General features: G+C 36.2%; 1 protein-coding gene across 2 annotated transcripts in view; it reads left to right on the forward strand.

The window, feature by feature from the left end:
* Positions 1–728: 728 nt before the first annotated feature.
* Positions 729–17,655, forward strand: part of LOC149795109 (uncharacterized) — a 281,949-nt gene continuing 265,022 nt past the window's right edge. For both annotated transcript variants that reach the window (XM_089964814.1, XM_089964815.1), the window contains exon 1: positions 729–936. In XM_089964814.1, coding sequence (XP_089820940.1) covers positions 844–936 — 93 coding nt within the window. In that variant the 5' untranslated portion in view covers positions 729–843. The remainder of the gene's footprint in view (positions 937–17,655) is intronic.

The raw sequence follows: 17,655 nt of genomic DNA on the forward strand, positions 1-17,655 counted from the left end.
ACGAAACCTTCGTATGCAAGATCAGCATCTCGATTTTGTTGGTAATCTCTCGATATCAGATTGCCACTGTTTTTGTGTGTTTGTGCTTTGTTGTTGTTGCTGTTGTTTTATTTTTGAGGTTTTTATTTCTTTTTTATGTTAGTTTATCTTTTTGTTTTGTTGTTGTTGTTTTGTTGTTGTTGTTGTTTGTTTTGTTTTTGTTTTTTTGAAGATTATGTTAACTGTTTCTCGTTCGTTCCACCATCAGTGGGGTTCGAAGGGGGGTTGGAAAAATAATCACTTTCAATGATACCTCAGCTAACCTTAACCTGATGTGAGGCTCTAACATTGTCGTGTGTCTGTTGCACATTCTTCTGAGTTCGTCTAACTTCAGTTTCTTATCTCTTCTGATATAGTGTTTATTCTTGGTTTAGGACCTACCAAGTGTTTATATGGAAGAGAACACGATCTGGCAAATTTAAATCCGTAAATCCTCACTATTCGATGTATTTCTACATTTTCTATATAAACAATAGGATTGTGTTTAGTGGGTAAGGTGTTGCATTTACCGCCTCCTTTACATATGTGTATTTGTTCTATATGTATGTACGTGTTTCCTTAGAGGTGAAAGGTTTTGAGAGGCTTCCATGTAGACCCCCTTTAATGTAATGCCAATTTTTGTTCTTATTATGAATAACACTGTATGGGAGGCTTGCGCTAGGGCTGCTGGGCTATATAACCGCAGTCTAGTTCAAACGCCCTTCAGAAGAGCGGATACCATCTTGCTGTAGTCAACACGGCTAGCTAGGCCGCTAGTTCCTCCTCGATAAAAAAAAAAAGTTACGAAACTTACGAAAACGGTCAATGGAATCGTGTCATTCTGTGTCGCGGCCAGTAGCCACAGTGCCACCTACCTGTCTGCCAACTTACAGAACCCTTGGACAACTCATTCAGATAGTAAGCTGGAATCTGAATATTTTATTTCATATTTTCATATTTAGTTGGTACCATTTATCGCCGTCATCATCATCAACATCAATAATCGTCATGCATTTGGCATTGTCAATAACGTAGCTAATATCATCAGTGTCGCCGATACAACTACTCTCATCATCATCATCGTGTTTTTGTTGTTGTTGTTGCTATTATTTTAGTTATTATTATTATTATTATTACTATTTGACGGGGTTCACGTAATTTCATATCGAATGATATAAGTGCATACTGGTTCAACGATGAATTAGTACGAATATCAAAAACATTAATAATAGTATAATCATATGCATGTAACATGAAGCGACCCGAATTGTACTACGGGGCCCGATTTGAATTATTTTTGGTGGGACCCCCTGCATTTACGCGTCAGTCCCCCTGTTAACACGGCATTTGGAAACAAACTTTTAAAAAAGTTGCATGTGATATTGAACTTAAATATTTTTTCCATTGCTTTAAAATTTACTTTCTCTATATAGATATATTTTTAAAAAATTATTAACGCTCGGGGCCCCAATCTATCCAATCGACCTAAGGCCGGACCTGTGACTATCCATGGAATATTAAGAGAAAATGAATGGATAGTTGTATATTTTGGCACGTAACATATAAACGTATACCCTAAAGAATCATTTGTTTATACTTTTATGTCCGAGCGTCAAGAGATATACTTTTTATATGATAACTTATATAATTTCTTGTTTGCTACCGTATTTGTCGTCGGTTTCGTTCTATACGGTACACGTTTGACGCGTCATATTTTGATTCCACTATTATTCGACTGGAGCTTCATTTATTAAAATTATTCATTTCGTATGTGTTTCTGTCCTTTTTCACAGCTCCCTACAGTAGTTGTTCGAATCAGAACATATGCGTCTCATTTCTTTGACGTCAGAGGCCAAATATACGCATTACTGTTGAGACACCAGTACGTATTTTGGCCAGCAACTTCGACATATTAGAACGGGTAGCTAGTTCAGGTTTTTAACCCGAAGTGTAACATAAATTGTTAGAAATTAGTTTTATTTGTATTTTAAGGAAGCATAGTTTAAATGCAGATCACATATTGTTTTTTTTTTACAACGCTATAAGGCGACATATTCCATTGAATACTAAAATTGTTCTGAATAGTTAAGCTACATTCTTTATCAAACATGATATGCAAGTTTTATCATTACAATCTCAAACCAGTTGTGCGATGAGTGATATCCACTCATATAAGATCATCTGGTGGATGATGATTGGCTGGGTTTGTTAATACCAAATATGCGGAAATTATAAATAGATTTTAATTTTTCGTTCACCCTAGACAAATAGGCTTATTTCACCACGCGAGTGACTTAGGCGATCTTCGTCCTTATTTGTTATGCTTGTTATCACTTCTGTGGGTTTTATTTCCCGAGTTTGATGAAACTTCGTATTTAAGATAATGACAAAGTTCTACTATACGGAAAATTCGCATATACACATATAATTCCGATGAAATCCCTTCACCGCTATATGCTTGCTTATAAATCTAGTCAAGCTACATATAACAAAGATCCTGTTCTGCTGCAGCATAATGCGCATGTAGATCAGAGTCTATGTTGTTTGTTATACTAATTATTCATAAGATATTGCACAGATCCAGATCCAGATTTGCCGGCGCATGATGCGACGGCAGATCTCTTTCTGTGCCATTTACAGTCGAACTCGACTTAAAATTGAGTAGATACGGTACATTCATGAGCCATCCTGTCGTTTTAATTGTTACATGCATCCATACTAGTATTAGAATTGATATCTTTTATAGAACTGAATAAATCACCAAGTTCGCTTAGGAGCGATGGTTAGCTACTTATATGTGCCTTTGGAAAAGCAACTGGCTCCAATTTTGTTTGGCATGATAAAGCTTGTATTTATGTTTTTAAAAAAAACTGTGAAAACCGACATGAGGAAAACAAAAACACGCACATACATACGTACGTACATACATTCATACATACATACATACACACACGCATTCATGCATACATACATACATACATACATACATACACAAACACACACACACACACATACATACATACATACATATTCATGCATACATACATACATACACATACACACACATACATACATAGACACATACATACATACATACATACATATATACATACATACATACATACATACATACATAGACACACATGTATACATACATACATACATACATACATACATACATATTCATGCATACATACATGCATATTCATGCATACATACATACATACACACGCACACACATACATACATACATACATACATACATACATACATACATACATACATACATACATAGACACATACATACATACATACATACATACATACATACATACATACATATGCTGTTTCATACTTTTTTCTGTTTTATTACTGTGACATAAATTACAGAAATAATAGATGTTTTGCTGTGTTTCATTAAATAAGTTGGATTTGTTTGTGCCAAATTATGAACAGCTAGTACATGTACATCACGAATTTCATCAGTGGGTTTACCATTGTTAAGGTTCAGCGTATCGAAATTTAGGTTTCCTCTTACAATAACATTTTCAGACTTTGTACAGACTTTGTACTAGTAAAGTTATTTAGGAAAGAAATGCACGTGCCATATTGGGATGTATACACATCAAGCATCAGTTATTTGCCATTACGAATAATAATCTCAGCAGGTAGATTTTCTCAATCTGAATATGTCTAATCAGTCCTCTGCATTTCTGTGAATTCTCTACACTTTATATCCTGAAACAACGAACTGGTTATTTTGAGGGGAAAATAGTGTGACTTTCTTTTTTATCACCTGTAACAAAGATACCTATTAATCTGTTATATAAAGTTTCTTGTAATAGAACATGTCTATATTTTATTATATCCGTTAAAGTAATTCTTTACTGACTATTGGATTACTGACCCAATTTATACGAAATTATTACACTAGTGAAACGTAGCGTAAACATCTCATCTGCCTAATACAGTGTCGTTTGACATATAGTGTTGGTCAGTCTGATTAAAATCAGATCTCCGTTGTCACGTTAAGATCTGATTTTAATGAGATTACAGTTCTGGTGTAAGTAGCAGAATTTATATAATGTTGCATGTATTAGCACAAAAACTACGTGCAATGCAACTGTCTTTCTGTGTGGAGATATTTCCTGACAATTATACGGTAAATAATCTGTCACTGTCCATCAACTTTGACGGAGAAAACGATTACGCGTACTTGCCTTATGTTGGATGTGTCAATATACCAGTTATCGTGTACTGGGTTTTCGTACCGTTTCATGCGTCTTAAGGTAATGAAACTCCCAGGGAAAATATCAGAATTCAGGTTAGCGTATGGTTATGGCATTTCATAAGCCTCGATGAAGGGATTGAATTCCATGTTGAAGGCCACAGAGAACATCCAGTGAGAAGTCCGCCAATCAACTGCAACAATCCAGAAATTATACTAACAAATAAATATTACCAGCACTACTGTGACCAAAGTATTTTCCAAGCTCTATTGAATTTTCTCCAAGAATGGATTCCGAACTTTCGAAATAAAATTCATATTCCAACAGAAAATATTTTTTCTTATAGTTACCATATACAACACAGGTAGGATCTACGTCGGGTTGATTGAATTCAGCCGTCTTCCTGCAGAGTGTATGTTTCAGTTATGAATTTTGCCTCCAGGTTACCTTTGTTTATTGTATCCTTCAGTGTTCTGATCGTATTAGAGTTGTTATTTTTGGAGATTAAGGTTTTATGTGTGCATAGATCTGCAGTTTTCAGTAATTTATATGGCAACATTGTTAATAGAGAAAGTTTGTTCTTTTTCCAGAAATCGGTGTAGCTAACAAATTCAGAATCATATCTTTGGTTTTGGAGTCACTTGTTGCATAAAGTTCATTATTTGCGTGGAATTCACGAATAAAGAATATTTCTAGTAGCTGCTAGGCACCAGAGGGAATGAGAGAATACTATCAGTATAAGATGGTGCCATACATAAAAATAGATCCAAACATTTGGCATAATAATTGTTTTCTGTAACACCTTGTCAGCAGTAGGTGTTAGAATCCCACCTTGTCGAACTCCTTGTACAAGAAAAGTCTAGGTAGTGCGTGACTCCACTGTGCCACAAATGAAATACCTCCGTAGCACTCTTGTATTGTCAACCAGAGTTTTCTAAGAAGACAAATTATAAAGACTTCTTGAAGTTCCAGTATTGAATTGAATTGGTTTGAAATTGTATCTGTAGCACCATGTCATCGATTGGTATGGAAAAGTTATAGTGAATTAAATTTGCATGGGATTTTTATGCTTTTCCAACAGGGGAAGATACCATCTCCAATTGATAATTTTCCATGATTTTCCAATAGGTAATTTTTCAGTACCGATCGGGATTATTAACTGTTTTTTTCTTGTTTGTTTTATTTTTTTGTATATCGGAGTGATGTAACCCAAAATATAACACTATACATTAAATATTCATAACAATATAATGAATTATCTTATTTGATTAATTAACTGCCTAACATTCACATAACTTTGTTGCTTTCCTGATGTAGGCGATGAGCTTTTCTCAGACATTCGTTCGCACGTTTTCTTTGAAAGATAAATGATGTTTCAGATCTAGACCACCTGCTTTGTGCTGAGGTATACAGTATATTTGTTTTAATTTAGGATATCGTTTTTTCTGGTTTGCAGTATCTTCTTTTTCCCTGGTTTTCGTGCGAGGGCTCTGTTATTTGCTGTATTATAAAAAGTTAAAAACAATAGTATGGCAGTGCCAGTGTCTCAGATAGAACGAAGATCTTTGCTGATATTTTCAATGTATGTCTAAATAAGTTGTTAAATGGTCACATTTGTTCAAGTAGACCCATTTTTGTTTTTGTTTTGAACAAGCCGTAACCATTTTTGTGTTTATGATATAGTCAATATGTGAACTGAGAAACTGAATTACCACTAGAGTAATGGAATGTGTTGAGTATAGAGTAATAGTGATTTTCAGTTCTTGAGATTCGCAGAAGTGCGTGCAAGTATTGTCTCCTGCGGAAGAAACATTTCTTAGGAGTGAGGCGTTCACGTCATCAAGTCAAAGTATTCATGCATTGCCATTGTATTCGCCGAGTACTTCTGCGATTTAATCCTGAGCTTCCTTAGTTAATTTATGAGTGATTAGATCATGTGTATGACGCATAAGCATTTATTATACTTAAGAGTTCGATTGAATGCTTGTGATTCTGTTATCACCGTCAGTTAGTATTTTTGTGTTTGATTCTAGATTGCACATTACAAAGGCAACACGTTATTTTCCACGAGATCTAGAATCTAGAGATAGTAGTTGATCCAGTAAGCAAGAGATTATGGCAGCTGAAAAAATACCCGATGCGTTACAATTCAACTAATCTGTTCTTTTCTAATCTTTTCTTTTCTGAGTTATACAGGTTGTGGTTACGAAAAGATTTGACGTCATGCTGTTTCAGCAGCGTCTCCAGATATATAGTGTTGGTATAAAACTTGTACATGATGAAGTAGTCGAGTCGTGTAGAAACGTTAGACTGGTCGGAGGTGATAGCTGATAACTGGTTGGCTCTGAGGTCTTGATTGGTCGGAAGTATTAGCTGATGAACTGGTTGGCTCCGAGGCCTTGATTGATCGGAAGTGATAGCTGATGAACTAGTTGGCTCTCAGGTATTGATTGATGGGAAGTGATAGCTGACGAACTAGTTGGCTCTGGGGTCTTGGTGATGTAGCTTTTATGAATATAAAGCTAACAGAGTCTGGCGGAACCCGTGCATGATACACCAGGCGTTCGCAGTTAAAATTAAGATGGCTGGTGTGAGGAACATTATCTTAAAAAAAGTAAATTTTTGGTTTTGTTTGAAAGAAATATTGTTTACTCATAATTAACCAATAGCGGAGTTTATTCCAGGTTGGGGAGGATCTCGTTCGATCCATTATGGAAATGTTAATGAGGGGATCAGCATTTCACTCACACTGTATTCATTCTCTGTACATTCATCAGTAATACAGTTCTCTGCCGATCTTATTATTATCGTTTCCTTTGGTTCTTTTATGATTTTCTCTTCCTTTTGGAGCTGTATTTTTACGAGTCGGCATTTGCACACAGTAATACTGCAGAATGTATGTTCTTGGCCTGTAGAATGCTGATGGTGCTCCAATAAGGTCACAGAGTACATACTTCATAACTGTTGGTGGCGCTTTTCGAACTCTTTTGTTCTTGTGGGGTTCATAAAAGAGTATCTTGCATTATTTATGTGTACAGTACTTCAGATCTTATTGGGGGCCCCGAGTGGCCGAGTGGTCTAACCGTTCCGGATCACTGCCATCTCACCTCTGTCTGCGTGGGTTCTAGTCCAAGGCTCGGCTAGCGTGGGTACGTGGAAAAGCCTGCCAGTAGCTTCTCGTGGATCGGTGGTTCTTCCATGAGTTTTCCAGGGTTCTTCCTCCAACATTTATACTGACCGCAATGTATAGCCTATCTTGTGCTGAAAAATGGCGTTAAACCCTAGAACAACAACAACAACATCAGGTCTTATTATTTCCAAAGAAATTGATTCAAATCTGAGTGTGACGTTTTCAGATTCCAAAAATTGGACCAGTTGTTTAAGCAGTGCATGTTTCATATCAGAATTGCTGAGGTTCTAATTATTTTAGAGATTTTTCTTTGGCTTTTATTTCAGTCTTCTTATGTTGTCGATTCAGCGAGGTTTATCATGGTTAATATAAGTATCAATGACTGAGTTGTTGCTATTAATTACTAAAATTTGATTAGAATTTCTAATTACTTTACTTCTGATCTTAAGCATTAATGGAGATGGATTAACCGTATTGATTAATGCATTGACCGTAACGGCTAATGTTTCAATAATAGTAAATCATCTAAAAAATGTAACTCTTTGTATTATATATTAGTATTCAGCTTCACTTCGTTTTTAGGCGCTTTAAAAAAAAATATATTACACCATCTCCTATAACACTAGCTACAGAGTAATACATGTTGCAGTCACCATGTAAGTCTTGTTTAAAATTGAACTCCCTGTCCTCCCTCTATCAATAATGCCTTCCCTTTTGTTTATTAATGTGGACGATTTCCAAGTTGTTTATTAGGTTGCAATCTACGAGGAACTTTTACGACTATTTTACATTCTCTGGTGAAATAATTAGGAACCTTTTATTATCTTCATCTGTGCTGCCAAGAACTTGTTCGCTTTTTTTTCTCATCTATTTTATAAATAAATTAAAATTGTCCCAAAATAATATCCAAATTACTTTTTAGCTACCTTCAAATAACTTCCAGCTTCTTTTTAAGTTATCTTCAATATATTTTCAAGTTACAAAAATCTGACTTTCTAAAATAATAATGTCCTTGTGCAAAGTGGTCTTGACGTTCTTTCCACTGATGCCGTCATCTTTAAAAAATGAGTATGCTTACGTGTTATTAAGTTAGCACCTCATGCTTACGTGTTATTACGTTAGCACCTTATGCTTACGTGTTATTACGTTAGCACCTAATGCCGAAATTGATTATGCAAACCTATACGATACAGTTCCATTTAAATATCTCGCTAATTTTGTTCTTAAGTGGTCTTCTTTTCACTCTTTTTGTACTTCGTTAAAGTTATCAACTAGAAACAGTTACCCATTTATGACATTCGTAGTATTTCTGCATCTGACAATGACTTAAACATAATATTCATAATAAAATGGGCGTGCTTTCATGAACTGTTTTCAATTCCTTCTATCCAGTCCATTCTCTTTTGCATGTTTACCGTTATTTCCACGTATTCATAATTCCTATTTGCAGGCTTCTGTTGTTTCATTTTCACGTGTGAAGTAGTCATGACAGCTGAAAGCCTTAGTCCTGTAAATCGGTCCATCCAGTCTGGTGTCCAAATAGCCTAAGGCCCTTTCCTTTACAGATCACTGACATCTCACCTCTCTCCGAGTAGGTCCGATTCCCAGCTCGAATAACATATGTATTAGGGGCCCCGAGTGGCCGAGTGGTCTAAAGCGCTCTCCGTTACGGATCACTGCCATCTCACCTCTGTCTGCGTGGGTTCGAGTCTCCGATTCAGCCAATGTGGGTATGTGAGAAAGCTTGCCAGTAGCTTCTCGTGGGTCGGTGGTTCTTTCCGGTGGTTTTCCCGGGTTCTTCCTCCACCATTAATACTGTCCGCCATGTATAGCCTATCGTGTGCTGAAAAATGGCGTTAAACCCTACAACAAGAACAACAACAACATATGTATGTGAGAAAAATTACCAGTAGCTTCCCATGTGTCGGTGCTTCTACCCGGATTCGTTCCGGGTTCTTCCTCCAACAGTTATACTGGCCGCCATGTGTAGCCTCTCGTGTGCTGAAAGGGGGTTAAAACAATTAACCAACCTGTTATATATTCATTAGATTGTAGGACTTTAATTCTTATCCAATCTGACTTTGATCCAGTTGAATAGCGTAGCATGGTTTATTTACCTGGCTGAAGCAAGAGCCTCCTAAAGAATCTTATTCTAAACCTGATAATCGTGATCCTGAGGATCGTCCTAATCATGTTCCTTATATTTCTCATGGTACTACTTCTTTTACAACTCCATGTCATTCTCATGGTACTACTTCTTATACAACTCCCTGTCATTCTCATGGTACTACTTCTTATATAGCTCCCTGTCATTCTCATGGTACTACTTCTTATGCAACTCCTTGTCTTCTCATGGTACTACTTCTTATACAACTCCATGTCATTCTCATGGTACTACTTCTTATGCAACTCCCTGTCATTCTCATGGTACTACTTCTTATACAACTCCTTGTCTTATCATGGTACTACTTCTTACACAACTCCCTGTCATTCTCATGGTACTACTTCTTATACAACTCCTTGTCTTCTCATGGTACTACTTCTTATACAACTCCATGTCATTCTCATGGTACTACTTCTTACACAACTCCCTGTCATTCTCATGGTACTACTTCTTATACAACTCCTTGTCTTATCATGGTACTACTTCTTACACAACTCCCTGTCATTCTCATGGTACTACTTCTTATACAACTCCATGTCATTCTCATGGTACTACTTCTTATACAACTCCCTGTCATTCTCATGGTACTACTTCTTATGCAACTCCTTGTCTTATCATGGTACTACTTCTTATACAACTCCATGTCATTCTCATGGTACTACTTCTTATACAACTCCCTGTCATTCTCATGGTACTACTTCTTATGCAACTCCTTGTCTTATCATGGTACTACTTCTTATACAACTCCCTGTCATTCTCATGGTACTACTTCTTATACAACTCCATGTCATTCTCATGGTACTACTTCTTATACAACTCCCTGTCATTCTCATGGTACTACTTCTTATACAACTCCCTGTCATTCTCATGGTACTACTTCTTATACAACTCCCTGTCATTCTCATGGTACTACTTCTTATACAACTCCCTGTCATTCTCATGGTACTACTTATTATACAACTCCATGTCATTCTCATGGTACTACTTCTTATACAACTCTATGTCATTCTCATGGTACTAATTCTTATACAACTCCATGTCATTCTCATGGTACTAATTCTTATACAACTCCATGTCATTCTCATGGTACTACTTATTATACAACTCCCTGTCATTCTCATGGTACTACTTATTATACAACTCCCTGTCATTCTCATGGTACTACTTCTTATACAACTCCCTGTCATTCTCATGGTACTACTTCTTATACAACTCCCTGTCATTCTCATGGTACTACTTATTATACAACTCCATGTCATTCTCATGGTACTACTTCTTATACAACTCCCTGTCATTCTCATGGTACTACTTCTTATACAACTCCCTGTCATTCTCATGGTACTACTTATTATACAACTCCATGTCATTCTCATGGTACTACTTATTATACAACTCTATGTCATTCTCATGGTACTAATTCTTATACAACTCCATGTCATTCTCATGGTACTACTTCTTATACAACTCCCTGTCATTCTCATGGTACTACTTCTTATACAACTCCCTGTCATTCTCATGGTACTACTTCTTATACAACTCCCTGTCATTCTCATGGTACTACTTATTATACAACTCCATGTCATTCTCATGGTACTACTTATTATACAACTCCTTGTCATTCTCATGGTACTACTTATTATACAACTCCCTGTCATTCTCATGGTACTACTTCTTATACAACTCCATGTCATTCTCATGGTACTACTTCTTATACAACTCCTTGTCTTATCATGGTACTACTTATTATACAACTCCATGTCATTCTCATGGTACTACTTCTTATACAACTCCATGTCATTCTCATGGTACTACTTCTTATACAACTCCATGTCATTCTCATGGTACTATTTCTTATACAACTCCTTGTCTTATCATGGTACTACTTATTATACAACTCCTTGTCATTCTCATGGTACTACTTCTTATACAACTCCATGTCATTCTCATGGTACTACTTCTTATACAACTCCATGTCATTCTCATGGTACTACTTCTTATACAACTCCCTGTCATTCTCATGGTACTACTTCTTATACAACTCCCTGTCATTCTCATGGTACTACTTCTTATACAACTCCATGTCATTCTCATGGTACTACTTATTATACAACTCCATGTCATTCTCATGGTACTACTTCTTATACAACTCCATGTCATTCTCATGGTACTACTTCTTATACAACTCCATGTCATTCTCATGGTACTACTTCTTATACAACTCCCTGTCATTCTCATGGTACTACTTATTATACAACTCCCTGTCATTCTCATGGTACTACTTCTTATACAACTCCATGTCATTCTCATGGTACTACTTCTTATACAACTCCTTGTCTTATCATGGTACTACTTATTATACAACTCCTTGTCATTCTCATGGTACTACTTCTTATACAACTCCATGTCATTCTCATGGTACTACTTCTTATACAACTCCATGTCATTCTCATGGTACTACTTCTTATACAACTCCCTGTCATTCTCATGGTACTACTTCTTATACAACTCCCTGTCATTCTCATGGTACTACTTCTTATACAACTCCATGTCATTCTCATGGTACTACTTCTTATACAACTCCATGTCATTCTCATGGTACTACTTCTTATACAACTCCATGTCATTCTCATGGTACTACTTCTTATACAACTCCCTGTCATTCTCATGGTACTACTTCTTATACAACTCCCTGTCATTCTCATGGTACTACTTCTTATACAACTCCATGTCATTCTCATGGTACTACTTATTATACAACTCCCTGTCATTCTCATGGTACTACTTCTTATACAACTCCATGTCATTCTCATGGTACTACTTCTTATACAACTCCTTGTCTTATCATGGTACTACTTATTATACAACTCCCTGTCATTCTCATGGTACTACTTCTTATACAACTCCATGTCATTCTCATGGTACTACTTCTTATACAACTCCTTGTCTTATCATGGTACTACTTCTTATACAACTCCATGTCATTCTCATGGTACTACTTCTTATACAACTCCCTGTCATTCTCATGGTACTACTTCTTATACAACTCCCTGTCATTCTCATGGTACTACTTCTTATACAACTCCATGTCATTCTCATGGTACTACTTATTATACAACTCCATGTCATTCTCATGGTACTACTTCTTATACAACTCCATGTCATTCTCATGGTACTACTTATTATACAACTCCTTGTCTTATCATGGTACTACTTATTATACAACTCCATGTCATTCTCATGGTACTATTTCTTATACAACTCCATGTCATTCTCATGGTACTATTTCTTATACAACTCCTTGTCTTATCATGGTACTACTTATTATACAACTCCTTGTCATTCTCATGGTACTACTTCTTATACAACTCCATGTCATTCTCATGGTACTACTTCTTATACAACTCCATGTCATTCTCATGGTACTACTTCTTATACAACTCCCTGTCATTCTCATGGTACTACTTCTTATACAACTCCCTGTCATTCTCATGGTACTACTTCTTATACAACTCCATGTCATTCTCATGGTACTACTTATTATACAACTCCATGTCATTCTCATGGTACTACTTCTTATACAACTCCATGTCATTCTCATGGTACTATTTCTTATACAACTCCTTGTCTTATCATGGTACTACTTATTATACAACTCCTTGTCATTCTCATGGTACTACTTCTTATACAACTCCATGTCATTCTCATGGTACTACTTCTTATACAACTCCATGTCATTCTCATGGTACTACTTCTTATACAACTCCCTGTCATTCTCATGGTACTACTTCTTATACAACTCCCTGTCATTCTCATGGTACTACTTCTTATACAACTCCATGTCATTCTCATGGTACTACTTCTTATACAACTCCATGTCATTCTCATGGTACTACTTCTTATACAACTCCATGTCATTCTCATGGTACTACTTCTTATACAACTCCCTGTCATTCTCATGGTACTACTTCTTATACAACTCCCTGTCATTCTCATGGTACTACTTATTATACAACTCCTTGTCTTATCATGGTACTACTTATTATACAACTCCATGTCATTCTCATGGTACTACTTCTTATACAACTCCATGTCATTCTCATGGTACTACTTCTTATACAACTCCATGTCATTCTCATGGTACTACTTCTTATACAACTCCCTGTCATTCTCATGGTACTACTTCTTATACAACTCCATGTCATTCTCATGGTACTACTTCTTATACAACTCCATGTCATTCTCATGGTACTACTTATTATACAACTCCCTGTCATTCTCATGGTACTACTTCTTATACAACTCCCTGTCATTCTCATGGTACTACTTCTTATACAACTCCATGTCATTCTCATGGTACTACTTATTATACAACTCCCTGTCATTCTCATGGTACTACTTCTTATACAACTCCATGTCATTCTCATGGTACTACTTATTATACAACTCCATGTCATTCTCATGGTACTACTTCTTATACAACTCCATGTCATTCTCATGGTACTACTTCTTATACAACTCCATGTCTTATCATGGTACTACTTCTTATACAACTCCATGTCATTCTCATGGTACTACTTCTTATACAACTCCATGTCTTATCATGGTACTACTTCTTATACAACTCCATGTCATTCTCATGGTACTACTTCTTATACAACTCCATGTCATTCTCATGGTACTACTTCTTATACAACTCCATGTCATTCTCATGGTACTACTTCTTATACAACTCCATGTCATTCTCATGGTACTATTTCTTATACAACTCCTTGTCTTATCATGGTACTACTTATTATACAACTCCTTGTCATTCTCATGGTACTACTTCTTATACAACTCCCTGTCATTCTCATGGTACTACTTCTTATACAACTCCCTGTCATTCTCATGGTACTACTTCTTATGCAACTCCTTGTCTTATCATGGTACTACTTCTTATACAACTCCATGTCATTCTCATGGTACTACTTCTTATACAACTCCCTGTCATTCTCATGGTAATACTTCTTATGCAACTCCTTGTCTTATCATGGTACTACTTCTTATACAACTCCCTGTCATTCTCATGGTACTACTTCTTATACAACTCCCTGTCATTCTCATGGTACTACTTCTTATACAACTCCATGTCATTCTCATGGTACTACTTCTTATACAACTCCATGTCATTCTCATGGTACTACTTCTTATACAACTCCCTGTCATTCTCATGGTACTACTTCTTATGCAACTCATTGTCTTATCATGGTACTAATTCTTATACAATTCCATGTCATTCTCATGGTACTACTTCTTATACAACTCCCTGTCATTCTCATGGTAATACTTCTTATGCAACTCCTTGTCTTATCATGGTACTACTTCTTATACAACTCCCTGTCATTCTCATGGTACTAATTCTTATACAACTCCCTGTCATTCTCATGGTACTACTTCTTATGCAACTCCTTGTCTTCTCATGGTACTACTTCTTATACAACTCCATGTCATTCTCATGGTACTACTTCTTATACAACTCCATGTCATTCTCATGGTACTACTTCTTATACAACTCCTTGTCTTATCATGGTACTACTTCTTATATAGCTCCCTGTCATTCTCATGGTACTACTTCTTATACAACTCCATGTCATTCTCATGGTACTACTTCTTATACAACTCCATGTCATTCTCATGGTACTACTTATTATACAACTCCCTGTCATTCTCATGGTACTACTTATTATACAACTCCATGTCATTCTCATGGTACTACTTCTTATACAACTCCATGTCATTCTCATGGTACTACTTCTTATACAACTCCCTGTCATTCTCATGGTACTACTTCTTATACAACTCCCTGTCATTCTCATGGTACTACTTCTTATACAACTCCCTGTCATTCTCATGGTACTACTTCTTATACAACTCCATGTCATTCTCATGGTACTACTTCTTATACAACTCCCTGTCATTCTCATGGTACTACTTCTTATACAACTCCCTGTCATTCTCATGGTACTACTTCTTATACAACTCCCTGTCATTCTCATGGTACTAATTCTTATACAACTCCCTGTCATTCTCATGGTACTACTTCTTATACAACTCCCTGTCATTCTCATGGTACTACTTCTTATACAACTCCCTGTCATTCTCATGGTACTACTTCTTATACAACTCCATGTCATTCTCATGGTACTACTTCTTATACAACTCCCTGTCATTCTCATGGTACTACTTCTTATACAACTCCCTGTCATTCTCATGGTACTACTTCTTATACAACTCCCTGTCATTCTCATGGTACTACTTCTTATACAACTCCATGTCATTCTCATGGTACTACTTCTTATACAACTCCATGTCATTCTCATGGTACTACTTCTTATACAACTCCTTGTCTTATCATGGTACTACTTATTATACAACTCCTTGTCATTCTCATGGTACTACTTCTTATACAACTCCATGTCATTCTCATGGTACTACTTCTTATACAACTCCTTGTCTTATCATGGTACTACTTATTATACAACTCCATGTCATTCTCATGGTACTACTTATTATACAACTCCTTGTCATTCTCATGGTACTACTTCTTATACAACTCCCTGTCATTCTCATGGTACTACTTCTTATACAACTCCTTGTCTTATCATGGTACTACTTCTTACACAACTCCCTGTCATTCTCATGGTACTACTTCTTATACAACTCCATGTCATTCTCATGGTACTAATTCTTATACAACTCCATGTCTTATCATGGTACTACTTCTTACACAACTCCCTGTCATTCTCATGGTACTACTTATTATACAACTCCATGTCATTCTCATGGTACTACTTCTTATACAACTCCCTGTCATTCTCATGGTACTACTTCTTATACAACTCCTTGTCTTATCATGGTACTACTTCTTACACAACTCCCTGTCATTCTCATGGTACTACTTCTTATACAACTCCATGTCATTCTCATGGTACTACTTCTTACACAACTCCTTGTCTTATCATGGTACTACTTCTTACACAACTCCCTGTCATTCTCATGGTACTACTTCTTATACAACTCCATGTCATTCTCATGGTACTACTTCTTATACAACTCCATGTCATTCTCATGGTACTACTTCTTATACAACTCCCTGTCATTCTCATGGTACTACTTATTATACAACTCCTTGTCATTCTCATGGTACTACTTCTTATACAACTCCATGTCATTCTCATGGTACTACTTCTTATACAACTCCCTGTCATTCTCATGGTACTACTTCTTATACAACTCCATGTCATTCTCATGGTACTACTTCTTATACAACTCCTTGTCTTATCATGGTACTACTTCTTACACAACTCCCTGTCATTCTCATGGTACTACTTATTATACAACTCCATGTCATTCTCATGGTACTACTTCTTATACAACTCCCTGTCATTCTCATGGTACTACTTCTTATACAACTCCTTGTCTTATCATGGTACTACTTCTTACACAACTCCCTGTCATTCTCATGGTACTACTTCTTATACAACTCCATGTCATTCTCATGGTACTAATTCTTATACAAATCCCTGTCATTCTCATGGTACTACTTCTTATGCAACTCCTTGTCTTATCATGGTACTACTTATTATACAACTGCATGTCATTCACATAGTACTAGTTCTTATAAAACTCTACGTCCTTATCTTGGTACTATTTCTTATACAACTCCCTGTCATTCTCATGGTACTACTTCTTATACAACTCCATGTCATTCTCATGGTACTACTTCTTATACAACTCCCTGTCATTCTCATGGTACTACTTCTTATGCAACTCCTTGTCTTATCATGGTACTACTTATTATACAACTGCATGTCATTCACATAGTACTAGTTCTTATAAAACTCTACGTACTTATCTTGGTACTATTTCTTATACAACTCCCTGTCATTCTCATGGTACTACTTCTTATACAACTCCATGTCATTCTCATGGTACTACTTCTTATACAACTCCCTGTCATTCTCATGGTACTATTTCTTATACAACTCCCTGTCATTCTCATGGTACTATTTCTTATACAACTCCATGTCCTTCACATGGTACTACTTCTTATACAACTCCTTGTCTTCTCATGG

This window comes from Sinohyriopsis cumingii, chromosome 7 (genome assembly GCF_028554795.1).
Source record: "Sinohyriopsis cumingii isolate HCF-2022 chromosome 7, ASM2855479v2, whole genome shotgun sequence".
Taxonomy (NCBI): domain Eukaryota; kingdom Metazoa; phylum Mollusca; class Bivalvia; order Unionida; family Unionidae; genus Sinohyriopsis; species Sinohyriopsis cumingii.